Source organism: Anneissia japonica, unplaced genomic scaffold (genome assembly GCF_011630105.1).
Source record: "Anneissia japonica isolate Jap-2015-1 unplaced genomic scaffold, ASM1163010v1 scaffold456_len727751_cov192, whole genome shotgun sequence".
Taxonomy (NCBI): Eukaryota; Metazoa; Echinodermata; class Crinoidea; order Comatulida; family Comatulidae; genus Anneissia; species Anneissia japonica.
The window spans coordinates 670,636-693,079 of NW_022713155.1; the positions used below are offsets into that span (position 1 = coordinate 670,636).

At 33.0% G+C, this 22,444-nt stretch overlaps 2 protein-coding genes across 3 annotated transcripts in view; one reads left to right on the top strand and one right to left on the bottom strand.

Moving 5' to 3' along the window:
- Positions 1-10,902, top strand: part of LOC117108255 (hsp70-binding protein 1-like) — an 11,353-nt gene extending 451 nt beyond the window's left edge. The window contains exons 1-7 of one of the 2 annotated variants that reach the window (XM_033250228.1): positions 4,512-4,595; positions 5,419-5,570; positions 6,153-6,333; positions 8,328-8,549; positions 8,842-8,997; positions 9,476-9,684; positions 9,874-10,902. In XM_033250228.1, the coding sequence (XP_033106119.1) occupies positions 5,451-5,570; positions 6,153-6,333; positions 8,328-8,549; positions 8,842-8,997; positions 9,476-9,684; positions 9,874-9,945 (960 nt within the window). In that variant the 5' untranslated portion in view covers positions 4,512-4,595; positions 5,419-5,450 and the 3' untranslated portion in view covers positions 9,946-10,902. Of the gene's footprint in view, positions 1-4,511; positions 4,596-5,418; positions 5,571-6,152; positions 6,334-8,327; positions 8,550-8,841; positions 8,998-9,475; positions 9,685-9,873 lie in introns of those variants that run through there. The other variant, XM_033250227.1, reaches the window with a different exon arrangement.
- A 4-nt stretch (positions 10,903-10,906) lies between these two features.
- Positions 10,907-22,444, bottom strand: part of LOC117108254 (cytosolic non-specific dipeptidase-like) — a 15,246-nt gene continuing 3,708 nt past the window's right edge. Inside the window, exons 3-14 of the mRNA XM_033250226.1 lie at positions 21,044-21,137; positions 20,104-20,177; positions 19,506-19,661; positions 19,042-19,122; positions 17,737-17,810; positions 16,961-17,035; positions 14,689-14,833; positions 14,399-14,498; positions 13,823-13,994; positions 13,180-13,265; positions 12,832-12,998; positions 10,907-12,222 (exon numbers count right to left, since the gene is read on the bottom strand). Of these exons, the coding sequence (XP_033106117.1) occupies positions 12,175-12,222; positions 12,832-12,998; positions 13,180-13,265; positions 13,823-13,994; positions 14,399-14,498; positions 14,689-14,833; positions 16,961-17,035; positions 17,737-17,810; positions 19,042-19,122; positions 19,506-19,661; positions 20,104-20,177; positions 21,044-21,137 (1,272 nt within the window). The 3' untranslated portion in view covers positions 10,907-12,174. The remainder of the gene's footprint in view (positions 12,223-12,831; positions 12,999-13,179; positions 13,266-13,822; positions 13,995-14,398; positions 14,499-14,688; positions 14,834-16,960; positions 17,036-17,736; positions 17,811-19,041; positions 19,123-19,505; positions 19,662-20,103; positions 20,178-21,043; positions 21,138-22,444) is intronic.

A 22,444-nucleotide genomic window follows, 5' to 3' on the forward strand; every position in this document is an offset into this window, starting at 1 on the left:
AGGAGAAGCCTATAGCCTTAGGCCTATGTATAAAAAAAGTTGTATTTAATTGATTTATAAGGTTAACAATTTACAATAGGCCTTTTTCACGAATCGGTAGACATCTTGAAGTGATGACAAACATTGCGAATCAGTGGTGCGTAACCAACATAAATAAGATAAGCTTTTGGGCTGATTTTCTGACATCATGTTGTTTAAAAAATCATAACTCCATAACGGGGCGTCGTATCCAAAAAAATGTTTCCAGGAAAATGTTCTTAAAAGACCAGTCTACACCACTATATGATTTTAAAAAATTGAAAAATTTTTTTGACCTCTGAAATCAAGATTGAAAAAGAAAAGCCTATCTTAGTAGTGTATTAAAATAGGCCAATGAATTACAGTGCAGTAGCATAGGACGTTCGTGTTGTTACTGTTCAAAAAATGTCAAAAAATCCGCCCAAAAGCTTATCTTATTTCTGTTGGTTACGCACCGCTGATTCGCAATGTTTGTCATCACATCAAGATGTCTACCGATTCGTGAAAAAGGCCTATTAAACATAGGGTACCTACATTTATAAAAATAATGTTTAGTCATTGTTAATGTTATTCTTTCCACATGCTAAGTTTTAAAAAAAAAGTGGGTTTTGAACTATATAGACGAATGGTTGGGCCCAACCTTGAAAAGTAGACTAGAAAGTGATTTGAGATACGATGCTCTCGTCTCTACATGAAAGCTTGGCATATTGTGAAGTGACATGTGAACAATTAAAAAATGAAAAGTTCTCCAAAAAATGTTGGACTTTTTGAATACTAATTAAGGTCAAAGGTCAAAATATGAATAAAATGCAATGTTAATCTATTGTTTAAACAAATTTACTCTTAGGTCATCATACTGTATAACTTAATTCAGTAAAAATATATGAAATATATTTGTATATTAATGAAGTCAGAGGTTAGAATTTGAATATAATTTATTTAATTATACACAATACAGAAGCCTATTGTGTATGGATTTAACTTTTGTTTAATCAAAATCTCTAGTCGTTTGTTTAAACAAGTTTACTGTTAGTATATCATATGAAGACTATATAGGTCATCATATAACTCAATTCACTGAAAATGTATGAAAAATGGTTGCATAATAATGAGGTCATAGGTCAGAAATTGAAGAAAATTCCTTTTATTATAGATGATACAGAAGCCTATTGCGTACAGATTAAACTTGTTTCATCAAAATCACTTGTTTAAACAAATTCGCTCTTAGTATATCATACGGATATTATCATATAAATGGCAATTTACTAAAATTGCATGAAAAATGTTTGCATAATTAGGTCAGAGGTCAGAATTTGAATAAAATTATGAAGCCTATTTTGTACAGATTAAACTTTTTTCTAGCAAAATCACCAGTCTTTTGTTTAAAAAAAATTACTCTTGGTATAGTATGGATATATATATAGGTCATCATCTAACTTAATTCACTATTAAACATTGTATGATAAATGTTTGCATAATAATGAAGTCAGAGGACAGAATTTGAATAAAATTCATTTTATACATGATACAGAAGCCTATTGCGTATGGATTTAACTTTTTTCATCAAAATCACTAGTCTTTTGTTTACACAAATTTACTCTTAGTATATCATATGAATATTATGTATGTCATCATATAACTCAATTCACTAAAATTGTATGAAAAATGTTTGCATAATAATTAGGTCAGAGGTCAGAATCAGGATAAAATTCAATTTTTACACGATTTGGGAAGCCAATTGTGTACAGACACTATACAGAAGGCTGTGTATGGATTTAGCTTTTGTTTTATTAAAATCACACAGTACTTAGTACATAGGCCTACATATAAAGATCTATACTTTATAAACCTTAATATAACCTAAATTCAATAGCATAGTGTACCCAAACATCTTGGATTTGTTGCATACTAATGACCTAAATGAGATCAATGATCAGAATTTTCGTAAAATGTATCTCATCCATAAAATTTTACATTTTGTTTTTTTATAACAAATCATTGCTTAGTATGCATACTCTATATGCCACCCACCATACAAGTCCAATGTAAAAGCACTGAATTAAAAACTAAACATTTTCTGTTAAAGGTTTTAACTACAAGACTAAAAAAAAAATAATGATTGGTTTACATTCATAAAAATTAAGACTTCATGCATATTGTCACTGTTTTCACAAAGTGACACATTCCTTCAGTGCTTTGAATGGTCTTGACAAACAATTTATTTAAGGTGTTCATGCGCATAACTTCACCACATTCAATAATCTTCTTGTCAATGACATCACAAGTAAACTTGTGAAAAGATTCTGCATATATATATATATATATATATATATATATGGGACCTTCTTGTGCCTTCAAGTTCTTTGGTTGTTAAACAACGTGTGTATGACCAGTAGCAAGATTTGTGTACTTTACTTCAATGCTTACCATATCTTTTCCACGTATCTGTATGAGGAGTTCCTCATCACCTTTCAATTCTGCTGCTTTCAATAATGATTTCCCATCTGTTTCACATGATATCAGCTTTTCATAACATCGTGTCACACTATTGCTCTTCTGCTTTAAACAAATGATACAAATTGGTGGCAAAACATGTACACTTTTACGTGCCACTGAGGTTAAAACCTTATCAGTACATGATCTTAGGAATCGTTTTTCTGTACTATCTGATGTTCCTTGACTAAATTCTGAGCTGCATGCAGCTACCTCTTCAAGATAAATCTTAGGCTTACCAAGCTCACTCTCTTTTCTGCTTGTGCTATTCGCAGTTTATCTGTAAACCGTTGGTAGCATTTGCGGTGATAACCACTATTTCACGCACTATCCCACTACATTTTTTTGATATGAATTGTTCAACACCATCAAGGTTCTCCCACTTGCTTACACACTCCAGAAATGTTTTCCAAGTGGTATCGGTAAACATTCGGACATTATCATCTTCAACCGTCGCAATGTCTTGCACCGCATGACAAACACAATTTAAGTTTGGCTCTTCATCTGAAATAGGCTCCATAATTACCTGCAAGTAAACCAGACACTCCTCTATTATGATTGATTAAAAAATGTGCACTGAATTTAAATTACATTAGCACAGACAATATAAATATATTAAAATGTTATTAAAAACTATTAGCTATTTTGCATAAATTTATTTGAATTAAAAATGATTTTGAGTTAAATGAAATAAAAATAAATCTTACTGTTAGGATTCACTAGTGTCAGAGATATAAACTATTTTTAATGTCTACAATAATTGGAATTTCTAGACAAGTGCATATATTAAAGTAAGACCAGGCCTAGTCAGTCTAACAATGATAGCCTGCCTTGGGCTGACACATATCTACCTGTAGCTGCCTAGATATGTCCTAGGCTACGGACTGCAAGCCTAGTTTGGCTGGTGGTGATTTTTACAATACGAATATCATGTTTTGGTTATATGTAGGGCTAGACCTAGGTGTTCTTCCTAGCTAGCATAGGTAGGAGCCTATTTTCATATTAAATGTTATTATACTATATTTATTTAGACCTAAACCTTGAGGCTTATATTTAATTTAGGCCAACAAGGCCCAGGTAGAGGGCCTAGGCCCTAGGCTAGCCTACTACTAACCTAGCCTAGGCCTCGAGCAATCTCAACAATGATCAAACAAATGATTCAATAGGCCTTTTTCACGAATCGGTAGACATCTTGAAGTGATGACAAACATTGCGAATCAGCGGTGCGTAACCCACAGAAATAAGATAAGCTTTTGGGCTGATTTTCTGACATTTAATTTCTGACAAAAAGAAATAGGCTATTATCATTGGCTATGAAATAGCCTAGTAGTGTCAATTACTATGATCGTAATTTCACGCTGCGTATTATTTGGCTAGGCTAGGCTAAACCTTAATTATATACTGTACACTGGCCTAGCCCTAGCTAGGCCTAGGAAGGACCAGCCCTAGCCTAGCGAAGGACCAGGGTGTGTCGGCCTGAGTCTGACCGCGACGAGAGAGAGCGGCCGGTAGCCTAAATATACATGTTATACGCTTTAAGTAAAAAACATCATTCTTACACCGACTAGGCTTAGTCTGAAATTTATTTTTAAAGCAGAACTTACTAAAACCCGACATTACATACCGATATTAAACTGCCTTCGTAATAAATAAATTCGAACCATCCATATTATCATCACAAGACACAAGAAGATCGCCTACCGTCGTTGTTATGTTTACGTTTGCCTCTCGTTTTGTTTACATGAGTGGCTCGTGCTGTACATTTCGTTGTCATAACGTAAAAATAGGTTTAAAATAATATTTTTAGTACTAATCTTTACTTTAATAATTACATTAGTATTATAAATCTAAGTTACGGTATCATTTTTTACTTATGTTTTATTTTTAAGCTCAATTTACTTCGTATTTTTTTTCAACTACGGCACGAATATGGAGGCCAACCAATCAGAGAGCTGCCTTTCCTATGACGTTTTTTCAATGACGTCACCGTTTCTATCGAAATTTTGCCGATTAGTTGCGGGAATTTTGAATTACTTTTTGTCATATAAATTCCAATTTTTAACAAAAGAACAATTCGAATTCAGGTAATGTATACCTATATCTATAAAACCACTAAACTATAAATAGCCCCAAATGCCATGTGAACTCGATTTTACATTTTCAAGGTTAGGCCCACAGTGGAGAAAATTTTCTCCACTGTGGGCCACATCACAGTAATATTACTGTGCTGTTGATAGTCTTGTCACAGGGGCTGGGGGATCCAGAATTTTTCAAACGGTGGGGTGGGGGCACAACAGTTTCAGAATAGATAAGTTAAGTAGCACATAACATTAATATGCACTGACATTTTAAAATTTAGTGGCAAGACGAGGGGGGAACGTGCCTCCCCGTGTCCCCTACACTGGATCCGCCCCTGTGTCACACTACTACTATACACCAATGATTTGTGCACCTTCTGATACCATATACGTAAAAATAATTTAAATTTCTATCGTCAATAAAAATTACAATTACAGTTACTCTCATTTACAAATGGCCTAATTCGTAAATCATACTGTTACAACACTATATAATTTAACTAACTGGAGACAAAAACTGTAAATTCTACATGCGAAATTCTATAGTTTTAAAATATAGGGCCTAAGTGCTTTCTAGCGGCCATCGCTAATTACCTATTTACCAAGACTGTAATTCAAACATGGAATAATTATCAAAAAGTACAAAAAACATTTCAGAACTGTAGTGCACAGAGCATTTTTTGCATTTAAAACAAATACAAAAATAGGGCGACGATAAATTCCTTGTTGTAGTTCGCACTAAATGCATTCACTCGAACTGGCATCCGTTCAAACTGACATCCGCTCGAACTGACATCCTCTCGAATTGACTGGCATCCTAATTTTTTAGGCCAGCAGGGCCCAGGATAGATACCGTAAACCATGACTTCAAGGAGAGATCGAGGGCAACAACCTAACAATTTATCTGGTGTGCTACAGCTTGCAGTTGAAAATACAGTCCCAGGAGATGTACCAAATGAGAGGGAAGAAATGTCAGAAGAGGTAGGCCAGTACAATGTCTAAATATAAAGGAAAGCGATTAAAAAGTCTAATCAGACTAGCGTAATAATATATAAACAAACCACAAATATATATTACTAAAGATATATTATGATAAAGTGGACAAGATAAGAAACATATTAACAATTGTATACTTCAGTAAATATATTCTGTTATTTATTTATTTTTATTTCATTTCACCCAACAGCAAATATATATATAAAGGCCAGAAACAGAATTACACAAGTACAAGACAAACAGTTTTAAACATGTTAACTTTCTAATTATTTAAATGTTTGAATCATTTGTGTTTGATTGTGTATACTAAAATCCATGTTTGAGGATGCATAAACATTTTGAATCTTTAATCTACACACAAGATGCTCTACCTACATAAACCAAGTCTCCTTATAAGGCTTCAGATTGGAATGCATTTGAACCCAGGACCCTGGAATTGGAAGCTACAACTCAATTTCTCTTAGTAAAAGCAAAGTATTACAGATTGGTGCAAGTAATGTTTTTTAAAATATATAATTCAATTTTTATTTAATTGATTTATCTTGCTTGTTTGTCTCTTGTTTGTAGAGAACAGAGTTTTTGAGAAATGTTTTCAACGATCTATATTGTGATGAAGCGAAAGAAATGAAGAAAACTGTTGATAACATTAAACCATTACTTGGCAGTGCGGATGAAAATGATACTACTGTGAAAGTAGCGTGTTTAGAGCAACTACAAGAATTGTGCCAAACCATCGACAATGCAAGTGGTAAGCTAGTAGTATACACTTGAAAGAAGTATAGTATACAGGGATTGTTTTCAAGGAGTTTAAAACTCATAGGGGATGCATCACATTTTTCTTTGTTTGTTTATTATTTATTGCCCTCATTATTATAATATCACAACAAAAAACAAGTACATAAAAACACACAAAAATGAGGTCAAGAGGATAACCCTATAAGCTCTATGAGCTTGTTTCCATAGGGGTCATCAATCTATATAATAGAAAGAGAAGCAAATATAAACATTAAAAAAAAAAAAATTGTTTTTATTAAATGTTTTTTAATTAAATATTTAAATGTATTATGGTTTTCAGTTTCCTTTAAACTATTTTGAAATTCATTCCATTTTTTTTTATTCCATTATAGTAAAATCAACTTGGTGAGAATTTTTTGGAAAAATAACATTTTTTATTACACCTCATGTTTTATAATTATGATTAGATAAAGTGAAATTTACATCAAGATATAATGAATAAGTTATTGTATACTTTGTGCATTAGATTATTAAGTGTTAATCTTTGTCATCTGCTTGTTTTTTTGTTCTCTTGTTTCTTTTTATTGTCTGTTTCCTTGTTGAGTTCTACACCAGGACTTTCATGGGTTATTCTTGTATCTCACTTTGTTTATCCTGCTGTTTATGCGTTTTATTGTTCTTGTTCTTGCTGGTTCAAAACTTTTTCTTGAATTTTTAATGATTTACTATATTTTAAGATTGAATCTTATATTCTTAGTAACTTTAATTTGAAATATTTTTATCAAACAAATTTTAATTGAATGTTTTTAATGCTTTTTTCATTGTAAAAGTTTTTATGTTTGTTTTTGAGATGCAAATAAATCAAAATCAAGTCATGATTTGATTTGAAGCATGTGAGAGATGGAACTGTTGACTACATTTGAATGGAATGAGTTACATGTATTAATACTGTAGTGTATAATAGTATAAACTGACCCCCAAAGATTGGCCCAATTGTGTATTCTAGAGGGGTACCAGACAAATATGTGGTATTAAAGATTCATGCTAGGACTTGAGTGCTCACTGTCCTTTATTTTGGCACCTGTACCCCTCCCTTTTTACCCATCAAAATGAGTTATCTAATCATTGAGCATGTTTACTGCAAAAATATGTTGTAATAATAATAATAATATCCTGGATTTATAAAGTCCCTAATGTCATGAAATCTCTAAGCGCTGTACATTGAAATAAAATCGAAAGGAAAACAAAAATCCAACCAAGACAAAATAGAAAAATTAATCTCGGAATGCTTTACAGAACAAATATGTCTTAAGTTGACTCTTAAAAATGGTCACTGACTGTGCATTCTTAATGCACTCTGGAAGAGATTTCCAAAGTGATGAAGCTGCATAAGATAATACATGGTCATCGTATGAGATGGTGTTCACTTTAGGAGGGACAAGCCGATTCTGTGAATTAGAAAGAAGACTATGAGAGGAGGTTTGTGGGGTAAGGACATCATCAATGTATACCGGTGCGAGGCCATGAAGAGACTTATAAGTGAGAAGCAAGATCTTAAAGGTGACACGTTCCTTCACTGGAAGCCAGTGTAGTTCATGCAAGATAGGTGTTATGTGGTCTCTACACTTCGTTAGACACACAAGACGAGCAGCACTATTTTGTATCATCTGTAACTTCCTGAGCAGGGTCTTTGGTAAAGCGACATAATGAAATAATTAATTAAATAATACATTTTAAGCTATATTATTGAGGTAGAAATAGAAAATGAGAAAAGAACTATAAAAAGTAGTCTGGTATGGAAAAATACTCAAGTTCCTTCATCTTTCACATCAATGTCATCACAGCACATTCATATAGATTCTGTACCTCTCCTCCTTTACCGACTTAATTGTGATTACTCAAACCTATCAAATATTACTTTGTAAATACCAGCAAATTGTAGACACAGGAGAAAAATGAATAATAAGATTTTTAAAAAAAACACCTTATTTTTATCTTATTTTCCAGATTTTCATAAGATTGGTGGAACTGAAATTCTAAAAGACCTACTAGCAGACCCCAACTCAGAAGTACAATGGAACACAGCAGAATTGATCGCCATGGTATCACAAAACAATCCCTATAGCCAAACTGTGCTTCTTAACCACAAAATTATGCCACTATTGTTCAAGCTGGTAGACAGAGATGAGGCCAGCATTGTCAAGATCAAAGCCCTCTATGCACTCTCATGTAAGTAGTCTGTGTCAACAGCTGGTTTCATGATTTCCCTTATCTCCCCAAAAATGCAGTCTTTCAAGACTGTACATAAATAGCCCCAAAACACAAGTGTTCAGATTAAGACTCTAACCCTGAACTTTTTATTGGAAGCGCAATGCTCTGTAGCTCTGGCACCTCTGGCACATGCTTCCACATTGCTCTAATGACAAATGCTTAGTGATAAATATCGTCAAAAGGTCTAGCGTTCAAATCCTTATGCAAAAAATATATGGCTACTATGATTTTGTTGTTTACAAATAATCAGGTATGGTACGAGATCATAAGCAGTGTTTAGAGGAGTTCAGTGAACTTGACGGATTTTCTTACCTTGTACGAGCAATGCAAGGAAGTTTAACAAAGCTACGCATCAAGGCGTCATTCCTCCTCAACGCGATACTCAGAATGGATCCAAAACACAAAGGTAAATTGTCAAGTGGAAGAAGACTAGATTGCTAACTCCAATAGATTAATCTTTAAAAATAGAAGCTTTACAAGAGGGTCTTCACCTCTAGAAATGGCAGTTCCAAATGCGACTATATTCCAATAGGAATACAAAAGCACATGACTAAAGCAAAGCACACACTGCATTGGCCGATGGTCATAACAAATCCATTTCTACTTTCTGTGAGCATTTCAGTAAGCGAAATCGATCCTTAGTGCATGCGTGGCATTGCATTGTGTTGTTGATGACCATTGGCGCAATGTCTGCCCGGCCTAACAATAACTGCTGTGATGCTGCTCAAGCCAACCGGAGCATGATGGCACATTTGGTAAGATGCTAGGTATCAGGGCGAGCACAGGTTTTGACAACCGATGTTAAGAGGGAATACTCTCCTGTTTGCCATTAGTATTACATTTGCTTTGATTTCCGGATGATGCTTTACATTGCATTTCTACAGATGTGGTACAGAAGATGGGCGTGGTAGAACAGCTGGTCAGGATGCTGCAGACTGAGCATGACAACACACATGAGTATTTGATGCTGACCTTGTTGACCCTGGTTCAAGATCATGAGCCTGCCCAATCAGATGCAAGAACACCAGATTTAAATTTACATAAACTTTTGAAGGATAGACAAAAGATGTTAAAAGGAAAAGAAGAATTTCAGGTTGGTACTCCATAAATTCTCATATACTGTACAATATTTACATTAGTACCATAATTTATAATAATTTTTATTTACTATATATATATTTACTGTAATTATTTAATAAGTATAATAAAAATCTTATTATTTATATTTACTTAAGTAAATTATAATTTTTACTAAATTAAATTGTATTGTTTTGCTTCACAGGAAGAATTGGAGTACAGTACTGAACTTTTTAAACTTTTATTTAGCACAGAAAAAGTATGTGTTGACAGATAGCCAATGTGAAGGACTGAATACAATTTAACAATATTATAGTCAACCAGGTCTACGTACAGTATCATGGCAAAACAAAGACAGCTCCAGTAAGTTTGTTTTGGCAGGAGCCCTCTACAGACATATATACAAGATTGATGAAAAATGCAGTTTTGTTTTTTAATTCATTGCTACTCCCACCATCTGTTGGAATATTTCAAGGCTGCCTGGCCCACTTTTGAAATACCCAGAGACTCGCTACATTTGAATGTCTCAGCAGATGTGATTCTATGGAGAACACAACATTAGACGATTTTAATGACAATTTTTTCAAACTGCCACCAACAATCAACAGACAGTATCTCATTGCCTAGCACGCACAGGGAGCAGAGTCGTACATCAGTCATATACCCGGCTTTAGACGAAAGTCAATCAATAATAGTATTAAGCCGAGTTGTTGCACCAATTGTAGTTCAGATCCCTTGCTGTGAATTTGGTTTTATCTGTGCTTGTCTCCCTTCACCCAGGATTCCAAAGCTGGAAGAAGCTACTAGTGGGAGCTTTCTAAACAAATCTTATTGTATTTCGTTGCACATGGTGATGCCCTTGGCTAGCTAACTTAAAAAAACAAAAAGTACTGTAATACAGGTAAGACCCTGTGGGAGAACAGCAGATATGCTACTGAACAGATTTTCCCAGTGTAAAGAAGAAATAAAAATAAAGAAAGAAATGATCTGCAATTGAGAAGTCTTGCTAATGTAGAAAGGGTAGGCCTAAAAAATAAATATTTTTCTGGCAAGAAACTACTAGCTTTGGTCTATTTTTCACGTCTCTAAAATGTGCTCTGTTTATAAATGCTTATATCAGCAGACATTCCAGGGGCTTCCATCAAGAATTTAAATGATGAAGTTACAAATAAAAATGCTGTATAACGTTTCACGCTAATGACGATGTATGTAACAATATAAAAGATATAGAATACATTTGTCACAATGGTTTTTTTATTTTAGAGTATGAACATCATTTGCATAATTAGACTGAGTACATTTACTTCATCTACCAGTTTGTAGTCAAAATACATTTACATCAGAATATTTCATGTACTAACTCAGCAGTATATAATTGCTCTATATTTAGTTCATCTACCAGTTTTATTATTCAAAATGTGTGCAGTTTAAACAGTTGCAGCTGTATTAACCAAATATTATCTTATCTTGACCAACAAACAACTTTAATTACACAATTGCTAATTCACGATCCACACTACCCTATTTTTTGTTTGCATATATATATATGAGTCTGATAATATAACACACCCATATATAAGTAAATCACAGGTACTTTGGACATAACAAAACTTGATAATGTAGAGAGTTTTTGCAGGCTGACATGCAAGTTACTGTAGTGCCCCGTTTTTTGGAAGATGTTTAAAGCTATGTGTATGCTCTTGGGGAGCAACAGGGATAATCTTTCAAGTGCAGGCTTATCCCCACCATACTCTCTGACAGTGGTGGCTCCAGGAATTTCCCAACAATGGATACCAAGCCTAGGGAACACCAAAACCAAGGGGGAAATTAGGGCCTCTGGTCACAGCCCTAGACTAACTTCTCATGGAGTTAAAGAAAGGTGAATATGGTTGGTAAATATTATGCTGTTAGATCAGCGTAGTTAATATTTTTAGTCAGACATCAAGGGTGTCTTGTTCAGAGATATTTCCCCATACCCCCTGTTAGTGCTACTACTGGATACCTGGGTAATTGGTGAATTTAAGCTACTGATACCTGGGCAATCAGTGAATTTAAGAAATTATTTAAACGATTCATTAATGATAATATGTGATTTATTTTCCTTCACCAATTCTAAATTTATTCCTTCTTTTCAATTTATCTTTCCTCACAAATTCTATACTAATTCTAATTCTCTTTCTTTCCACTAGATTATAATGCTGATTATACTGGGTTCATAAAATAAGTTTTTTATATTTCGCTATGCTTTCAGCTGATTAAATTGTCTACACAAAGAAACTGAAATGGAGTAGTATTATTGGCAATGTACTTCCTCTTGATAAAAACCACTTCTTTTAATTGAATGCTAATACTGTAATAAGTCTGGAATTTCAAATTTTGGTTATGACCATTGATTCCTTTATATTTTGATTACATATGAAAGCAGTAAAAAAATCATTGACTGAAGAATGGAATTTCAAATCATCATTTAATGGAATTCAGATATATTCGGAGACAAATACACTCGTTACTTCAGCTGTGACACTTCATGTAGGTAAGCACCCATCAACTTGATCTGAAAAACAAAAATAATTGCTTTTATGATAAAAATTCACAAAACAACACTCCTATGATATTATATACTTGAAGATCGGATTAAGCACAAGTTTGGTGGTCTAGTGGTTGTGACACCAGACTATTTATCTGGAGATCTTGGTTCGATTCCCGCCTGAAGTACTTGCAATTTTTGGGAATGTACTGAGTATTCAGTACAATAACGCGCCAGGTAGGGCAAAATATCAATCCTATAAAATTGTAATTTTGTTATAACCTTTGTTAGTATTTCTTTCATGTACGATACATACATGATTACAATAGAAATACTAACAAGGGCTATGAGAACTTTAGAGAATGGTGCTTTTATTAATATTATCTAAATATTTTTTGAAGATTTATCTGGCGTATACATAGTTCAGATAACAATTGGCTATGGCTGCCATCAATTTCAAGTAATAAGATTAGAGTAAAAATGTGGATGAAAATGTTAAGATTTCTAAAAAGCAAGATATTGTAGATGGCAATGGGGAAACAGCTTTGTAGGTTGGTCAATTGTAACTCAATCGCAAAACAAGGGGTAAGAGGGGTAATTTGCCACCTATCTATTCCTGTATGTGTTCACTCTTACCCCTTGAAAGTAGTTATATTTATCAATCTTTTCATTTTGTGAGTGCGCTCCATCATCACAAGCTCCGATGGGTAGGAGCATAACGTTCTTTCCTGTTGCCTCCTGGAGAGTCAGTGTCACTGGAATGCTACCGCCCTCTCTAGTCATATCGGGTTCTGCGCCATAAACTACAAAAAAAAATATGAGCAGATTTATTTAATAAGACATATTGAAACAAATCCAACTGATTTAATAACTTACTTTGTAGCTCAACACACTCAAAATACTTAAATAATATTTTTTTTAATACATCAGGAATAAGAAAGCAGATCTATAAGTTGAAATAAATGCTTGCAATACGAAGGTTACCTGTCTTCATAGCCCTGGCACCTGCTTGGTAGTGAGGATGATTGAAGTCAGACACCCAGCATTTACCACCATGGAACATAGATGGACTGGGAGAGAAAAACATTCAAATCAGTATTAATATTAGTGTAATAATAACAACATTTAAAAATCCTAATAACAAAATAATTACAATAACCTTACACCTAGCTTTACCACCATGAAACATAGATGGACTGGGGGAGAAACACTGCAAACTAAATATTTAAATAATAATAAATTATATAACAACAATAATATTTATTTATAAATATTCAGTAATTATGACAATAAATAGCAAGAGTAATAGTAATAGCTGTAGCAACAGCAATAGCAAGACCATCCACTGTAATAATGCTCAAGGCACAGAATACAAAACACATATGAACACCACACACATCACTGAACCATTTGCAGTCAATTTAAGTCGCAAAGGCTCAAGTGACAAGAAAGAAAGCTAAGAATCTCCAAAAGCAGGAGCCAGCAGATAGAGAACTTAATATTAAAACAACATATTACTTCAATTCTGGCCGATGTTAATACTGTAATAGATATATTAATGTGAATACTAGCTTAACTATTAGACCATTATACACTAAAATATGAAATAAACTGGTGATTGGCTTACGTCATGGTATTGGGGGATCCTCGCTCTTTGTGTTTCTTGTTAAGATGGTCAAGAACATGTTTAGTGATCACATCTGGATCCTGATCTGGGACAAGTCGAATGGAAAACTTGCCAGTTATTTTACGTGGAATGACAGTCTTCGCTCCTGGTTCATAAAATGCACCTTCGATACCTGAATAATGAAAAGAAGTTAAGGTATAATGGCAACATATTCCCAATAAAATGATATTTTTTTTAAATAATGAAGCCATCATTAATACCACTAACAAAACTGATTATTAATGTTAATTTAGAATACTTGTTGTTTAAAATTTGATGAGGTTTATGTTTTGAAAACACCAGATAAATTCAATCATCAATCAAATAGTCTATTTGCAGGATTGAAACATCAACAATATAATATTCATTTACTTTAAACAATGTTTTGTGGGGGTGGTGTATCCATCCAAAGATGAAAAGTTGACACCATTATTAGATTTTTTTTTTAATGCATGTTCTAAAAATATTGATTTATGTCCTGATGTAAGTAAAACCTTAGACAAGAAACTATTATTATTAAACATAGTAAAATTTTACCGTGAATGGACAAAGATGGATAGCGCCACCTATGCATCAGAAGTGCCTCTTTGGTGTCATGCATCAATCTGTTGGCTCCAATATCCTTTCTATAATCTTCCTAAAAGATAGAATTAAATTGGCATAAAACTATTTGAAACTCCCATTCAATATTTAAGAAATTTTTAATATGACCTGCTTTAATACAAAGAATTCTCAACTTCACATGAAAACCAATTTAGATTATCTACCAGATCATTACTATTATATATACTGTATATATATATTTAAACAGAAACTAGGCTAGTTACCTTGTCAAAATCAATGGTTTCATATTTTGCTTCTTCTTCCGGGGTCATTTCAGCGACGGTATCGTTGACACCTGGAACCAGTATTTTACCATTGACGTCAACAAGAGTATCCAATAAAGCAATCACATCGGCCATTGCCTCGTGACTATAAACAACAAATATTGCATAATAATATGGAATGAAAATCATGTTATATAGATTAATAAAGTCTTTGTAGCCAACCGTTTTGACAGTAAAATATGCACTCAAATACGAATTATAATTTAAAAAAATTAAAAATATTTGTCTGTGGTGACCATTTCTTTTCATTCATTTAATATATCATCAAGTTTTTTGCTTCATGTGACAAATATCTGTGATTATATGACATCATGCCCATATATGGGCAAATGACACATTTTCGTCACATAAAACTTGATAGTCCTGACTGTTTTATGTGACAAATATCTGTGTTTTATGCATACAGTATGTGTGTAATATGACACCATCATATATATATATATATATATATATATATATATATAATATCTCAATTTTTTGTGAAATATATATATATGGACAAATGACATACTTTTCACATAAATAAAACTTTAGTCTTGATTGTTTTATGTGATATCTGTGCTTTATGCATATATGGGTGTGATATGACACCATCATGTCCATATATGGGCAAAATGACACACACTTGTCACGTAAAACTCGATATTCTTGATTGTTTTATGTGACAAATATCTGTGCTTTATGCATATACATGGGTGTGATGTGACAACATCATGTCCATATATGGGCAAAATGACACACACTTGTCACATAAAACTTGATATTCTTGATTGATTTGTGACAAATATCTGTGCTTTATGCATATATGGTTGTGATGTGACAACATCATGTCCATATATGGGCAAAATGACACACACTTGTCACATAAAACTTGATATTCTTGATTGATTTGTGACAAATATCTGTGCTTTATGCATATATGGTTGTGATGTGACACCATCATGTCCATATATGGGCAAAATGACACACACTTGTCACGTAAAACTTGATATTCTTGATTGATTTATGTGACAAATATCTGTGTTTTATGCATATATAGGTGTGATGTGACACCATCATGTCCATATATGGGCAAAATGACACACACTTGTCACGTAAAACTTGATATTCTTGATTGATTTATGTGACAAATATCTGTGCTTTATGTATATATGGGTGTGATGTGACACCATCATGTCCATATATGGGCAAAATGACACATACTTGTCATGTAAAACTTGATATTCTTGATTGATTTATGTGACAAATATCTGTGTTTTATGCATATATAGGTGTGATGTGACACCATCATGTCCATATATGGGCAAAATGACACACACTTGTCACGTAAAACTTGATAGTCTTGATTGTTTTATGTGACAAATATCTGTGTTTTATGCATATATAGGTGTGATGTGACACCATCATGTCCATATATGGGCAAAATGACACACACTTGTCACGTAAAACTTGATATTCTTGATTAATTTATGTGACAAATATCTGTGTTTTATGCATATATGGGTGTGTGATGTGACACCATCATGTCCATATATGGGCAAAATGACACACACTTGTCACGTAAAACTTGATAGCTTGATAGTCTTGATTGTTTTATGTGACAAATATCTGTGTTTTATGCATATATAGGTGTGATGTGACACCATCATGTCCATATATGGGCAAAATGACACACACTTGTCACGTAAACTTGATATTCTTGATTGATTTATGTGACAAATATCTGTGTTTTATGCATATATGGGTGTGTGATGTGACACCATCATGTCCATATATGGGCAAAATGACACACACTTGTCACGTAAAACTTGATAGCTTGATAGTCTTGATTGTTTTATGTGACAAATATCTGTGCTTTATGCATATATGGGTGTGAGATGTGACACCATCATGTCCATATATGGGCAAAATGACACACACTTGTCACGTAAAACTTGATAGCTTGATAGTCTTGATTGTTTTATGTGACAAATATCTGTGTTTTATGCATATATAGGTGTGATGTGACACCATCATGTCCATATATGGGCAAAATGACACACACTTGTCACGTAAAACTTGATATTCTTGATTGTTTTATGTGACAAATATCTGTGCTTTATGCATATATGGGTGTGATGTGACAACATCATGTCCATATATGGGCAAAATGACAACATGTTTGTCACATAAGACCTGATAGTGTGGACAGAGATTTATTTAGATGACTCACACTGTTCCACCAAAGACACCAGAATGCAGATCCTTATCAGCGCACTGTACTTCAATGAAAAAGTAGCAAATACCTCTAAAATATATAAAAAAAATTAATCTTATAATATATAAAAGCTTTATAATTTTTGCAATACTTTTTAAAAAGAACACTAGTTTAACTAGTTAAGTATAACCAAAGAACTTAAATAGCAGAAGAATGAGCTGCTCCGCGCATTTGCATTAAAATCGATGGAACATTCGCCCTCCTGCGGATGAGGTAAAATTTGAGCTTTTTAATAAGTGGAGAAACTAAAGGAAACAAACGAACAAGAGCAGCGCCTTTATTATTGCTATATAGCGCCGCCATGCGGATGCGGTAAAATTGCTCTCCGTGTACCCACAATGCCTTGTGAACTATTGCTATTACTGCTATTTATTATCTTTGGTATAACTAGTTAAACTACTAGGCCTAGTTATACTTAATATAACTAGTTTAACTATTTATACATAACTAGTTAAGTAACTAGTTAACAAGAATCTATTAAATATCTTTATTTGATTAAGTAAAATGTGTAAACATGTTATGGTTATAATATATTTGCATGTAACTAAATTTCAAGGCTGTCTGCCTTTTTCCGACTCCTCAATACTGTTCAATAGTTCTGCCAACTGAGCTATAAGGATAAGCTAGTAAACTCACTTATAAATGTAATACTATTATTGTAAAAATTAAACATTAAAGAAACATACTGGTACTTAAATTATTATATAACTAACCTACAACATAAACACTACCTTAGACCATAGGTGATGCATGGCTTTTTTTTGCCCAACCAGTAATTATCTGAGATACACACATAGTCAACATCCTGAAAAAACCCCAGTAAATACTGTATTATATATATTACAAAACATCATCAAAATATAAGAATGTTAAAAAACCTGGAACCTTCATACTCTCAATGAATTATTTAAATAGTTAGGCGAGAATTTTTTTATACCTTGTTTCGCGAACTTATTTTTTTAAACATTGTCGGGGGGGTGGGTAAAAAAATTTGTTTTCTTATTTAACAAAAAGGTTTTCCAACAACATCCAGACGGAGGAGAAAATAAAAATATATTTTTTTTGGTGAATATAAACAGTGTAGTAATGAGATGGTTAAATGCTTTAAATTTATATAATTAGGAAGAAATAAACATATCATATTTTTGAGGATTTAAAGGCAGCAGCAGGCACAAAGTAGCCAAAAATAAAATTTTATTGTTATTCAAAATCATCATTATTAGCGAGCAGCAGGTTCACTAAACCTGGTATAAAAAGTCTTGCCTTAACTTCCAACAGAACAATTTAGATTTTGCTGATTTAAAAACATTTTTATTAAAAAAGTCCACAATATAATATGACTGTCAGCCAATTTAGGGATATATATACAGTATATGTAACAGTAAATACTGTATTATATATATTACAAAACATCATCAAAATATAAGAATGTTAAAAAACCTGGAACCTTCATACTCTCAATGAATTATTTAAATAGTTAGGCGAGAATTTTTTTATACCTTGTTTCGCGAACTTATTTTTTTAAACATTGTCGGGGGGGTGGGTAAAAAAATTTGTTTTCTTATTTAACAAAAAGGTTTTCCAACAACATCCAGACGGAGGAGAAAATAAAAATATATTTTTTTTGGTGAATATAAACAGTGTAGTAATGGGATGGTTAAATGCTTTAAATTTATATAATTAGGAAGAAATATATCATAATTTTGAGGATTTAAAGGCAGCAGCGGGCACAAAGTAGCCAAAAATAAAATTTTATTGTTATTCAAAATCATCATTATTGGCGGGCAGCAGGTTCGCTAAACCTGGTATAAAAAGTCTAGCCTTAACTTCCGACAGAACAATTTAGATTTTGCTGATTTAAAAACATTTTGATTAAAAAAGTCCACAATATAATATGACTGTCAGCCAATTTAGGGATATATATATATAAGGAATTATAAACATAACACATTTTACATTTGTGAAATTGTTTTAGAAACTGAAAGCTACTGGCATACTTAAAGTGAAAGAAACTTTAAATAGTTTGGTTTTTTTACCTTGAAGAATGTATCTTTCCTGGAAAACACTAGATCATCGAGTCCTTCTGAGCCTGACTCCTCCATACCTTCAAAGCAAAACTAAAAAAAAAATTATTCAAATATAATTATATAAAAATTTTAAATATAAAAACTAATTTGTATTTAATTTGGTCATACCAAAGATTGATTGGTTGATTCTTTATCAATCATTATCAATTAACTCCTCAATAATTAATATATCAATTAAAGATGAATCTATGAATTTTTATAAATCAATATATATAATCAATCAAGCTAATGAATTATCATAAACAAACTATAAACCAATTATTAATATAAATAATGTATTGACCAATCAACAGTTACAAACCAATATATATAAATCAATCATTTAAAATTTAATCACTAATCATATTATAAAGTGATCAATTATAGACCAATCTATAAGTCACTCTTAAATTAATATTTGTGCCTGTACTGACCTTGATATTGGTGGGGATTTCCTGGCCAAGGGCCTGCATAGCTTCAATCATGTTGATCCAGGCCAACACTGGTCCCTTGTCATCTGTGGAACCTCTTCCATAAAGCTTTCCATCCTTCTCAGTCAGCACAAATGGCTCAGTATCCCAGCCATCAGCCTATCCAGAAAAGGAAAAAGAATACACTTTTCATTTAAACTAGCCTTTTGGATCAGAGACTTTTAATTATTTTCTTTGGATAATACAGTACCATACTCTAATATATTGTATTTTTTATGGAAAAGGGTGCAGCTAAAAGTTTAGGATATGAAATACAAGAATACACATTTCTAGCCAATGAAACATTGTCTTTTGATTCACTTCTAATCAAACACTTTCTTTTCAGTCAGAGCTTATAGTAGAGAGCCAAAATTTATGATGTGTTTTTAATTTTTTTTTGTTTTGTTTTGTTTTTGTCTGCAATTTGTTGTACTTTGCTTTGTTTTGTTGTGATGTTAAAGTGCTAAGTAAATAGCGCAACAAAAGCAAAACAAAATGCTATTTATACCACAAAATGTCCATATATCTGTCAGTATTTATCTTAAAATAATAAATTATTTACCAATTTGGCTGGCTGTACATCTAAATGTCCATATATGCAGACAGTTTTCTTATTTGGATCTGATCCTAGAGTGCCTATAGAAAAAAAACAAACTCCAATAAACACAAACAATACATTTCATGCGAAACATAATTGTGTTCTATGTTTTTTTAAATCTAATTCACAAATATAATTTGTAATGGTATGCTCAAAAACGTCTGGAGGCAAGTTCATTGTTGTGGCTTTATATAGAATATTAATTTCATTCTATAGTATAAGTGATGAAATTTACTTATTTGATAAGAAATATAATTAATTTAAATAAAAAATACATCAATAAAATAGTAATTTGGTCTGTGAAGTCAGTGCAAATGATATTGAAGGCGGCTCAGAAAGGGGGAGTAATTTTTGTGTATTACTACACTGAACAAATGATCAAGGCACCCGAAGGCGCCATAGCAAACAATTCATATTTGTACAATTCTGTATCATCATAAATGTTTTGTTTTATTTTCTTGTAGACAGTATTGTCTAATTTATTTATATTACATTTTTTGTTGTAGTTTATGCGTTAAACTTCCTCTTTGGTTGCACTTTGCTCTGTATATTTTGTTGAGTTAATATTGTAGCTTCTTAATGATAAATTTGAAAATTTCAAGTACATACTGTAAGCACTTTCCCTGATAATAGTTGCATGTTCATTCTTTCAATGAATTTTCTGTAACTATTGTTAGATGTAATACATACAGCAGGAAACATAATGCAAACAAACAGGAAATTCACTTCAAAAGGTTGTCTGAGGCAGTGTTCTGTAGGGATGGCTGTAGTATGGGGTAGGAATGGTTTATTGAGGAGAATGGGTTTTTCCCCTTTGAGGAAGAGAACAAAAAAAGGAAATCATATTTTTACTGATGCTTTATCATCCAAAAATCCACAAAAAAAAATGTAAAGTTAAACTTACCAAGTATAGCTTCTGGAAGGTCAATGGTTTGACCACCAAGTTCTTGAGTTCCGAGATTAACGAGTTCAACAGTCGCACCAAGTTCCTTTAAAGTCTGACAACAGATTTCATTATATTTTCAATGATAAACTAAAACCATGTTAGGTATATGTTTTGTCCTCACTATCAAATTTTCTGTGACAAACAAATGAGATATGCTAGAGAGCAGCTTAGCTCATTCGGCTAATCTGGTGGTAGCCACTGTGTGTGCACTGAACTGTGGAGATCTCTAGGTCCCCGGTTCAATTCCCATCGCTGCCTCTCCTTGTGTTTCAGCTAGAGGGCTGAAATACAAGTTACAATAACGCACCGTCTTTCGGATGAGACGTTTAAGCCATTGGTCTCTTGTGCAATATAGCCCATGTGCACATTAAAGAACGCAGTACACTCTTCGGAAAATAGTAGGGGATTGTCTCCCGGTGTACTGCCCAATCACCAACAAAAGGACCCCACTGGAAATAAGTCTTCTTCTAGACTTTCACGGGCTATCCTTGATGTTTACACTGAATAAATCCAATGCTCAAATTTGGGTATAATATGACATCATGATGCCCATATATGGACACAGCACACAAATGTGGATTAGATTGGATTGCATTTATTCAGTGTAATCAAAAAAGGATAGCCCACGTTAGTCTAGAAGGGGGGGTCCATCTGGTGGTGATTGAGCAGTACACCGGGAGACAATCCCCCTACTCTTTTCTAAAGTGCACTGCATTCTTTAAAGTGCTCATGGGCCATAATGCGCACAGGACCAACGACTTAAACGTCTCATCCAAAAGACGGTGCGCTATTGTTATAACTTTTATTTCAGCTCTCGTGAGGAAGATGAACATTATAGATGAGGGAAATCTCATATGTATGCTTTCAGAGATGTTTGGTGTTGTGCAAGTCTAAATTCTTTTATTTTCAATTAATTTGTTATACAGTTTATTTCATTTTCCTTTCAGATTTACGGTATTAGAAATTTTTAGTTTGAGTTTTGGTGATTTTTTTTTTTGTATGTATTAATATTAAATGGAACAAGTAGACCAGGCTATAATTGAGATAGGTGCCACTTGGAGAGGTAGAAATTCTCATATGGTTTTTCTAAACCAGTTTTTTATGGGGAATCAGAATATGTGAGGTAAAAGAGGCGTAACCTGAGAACTTTCACGTGAGGGCGCTTTTTTTTTAAATGGCCGCCAAAATCCAATAAACTACATATATATGAATAAAATAAGCACAGAAGAGGTAGGTTTGACCAACTTTTGAATAGGTAATGATAGGAGTAAAGTATAACTAACTATAGTTGTTAATGTGAAGATTTCGAGAGGCAATTGAGGGCGCTTTTTAAAATGGCCGCCAAAATTAAATAACAAT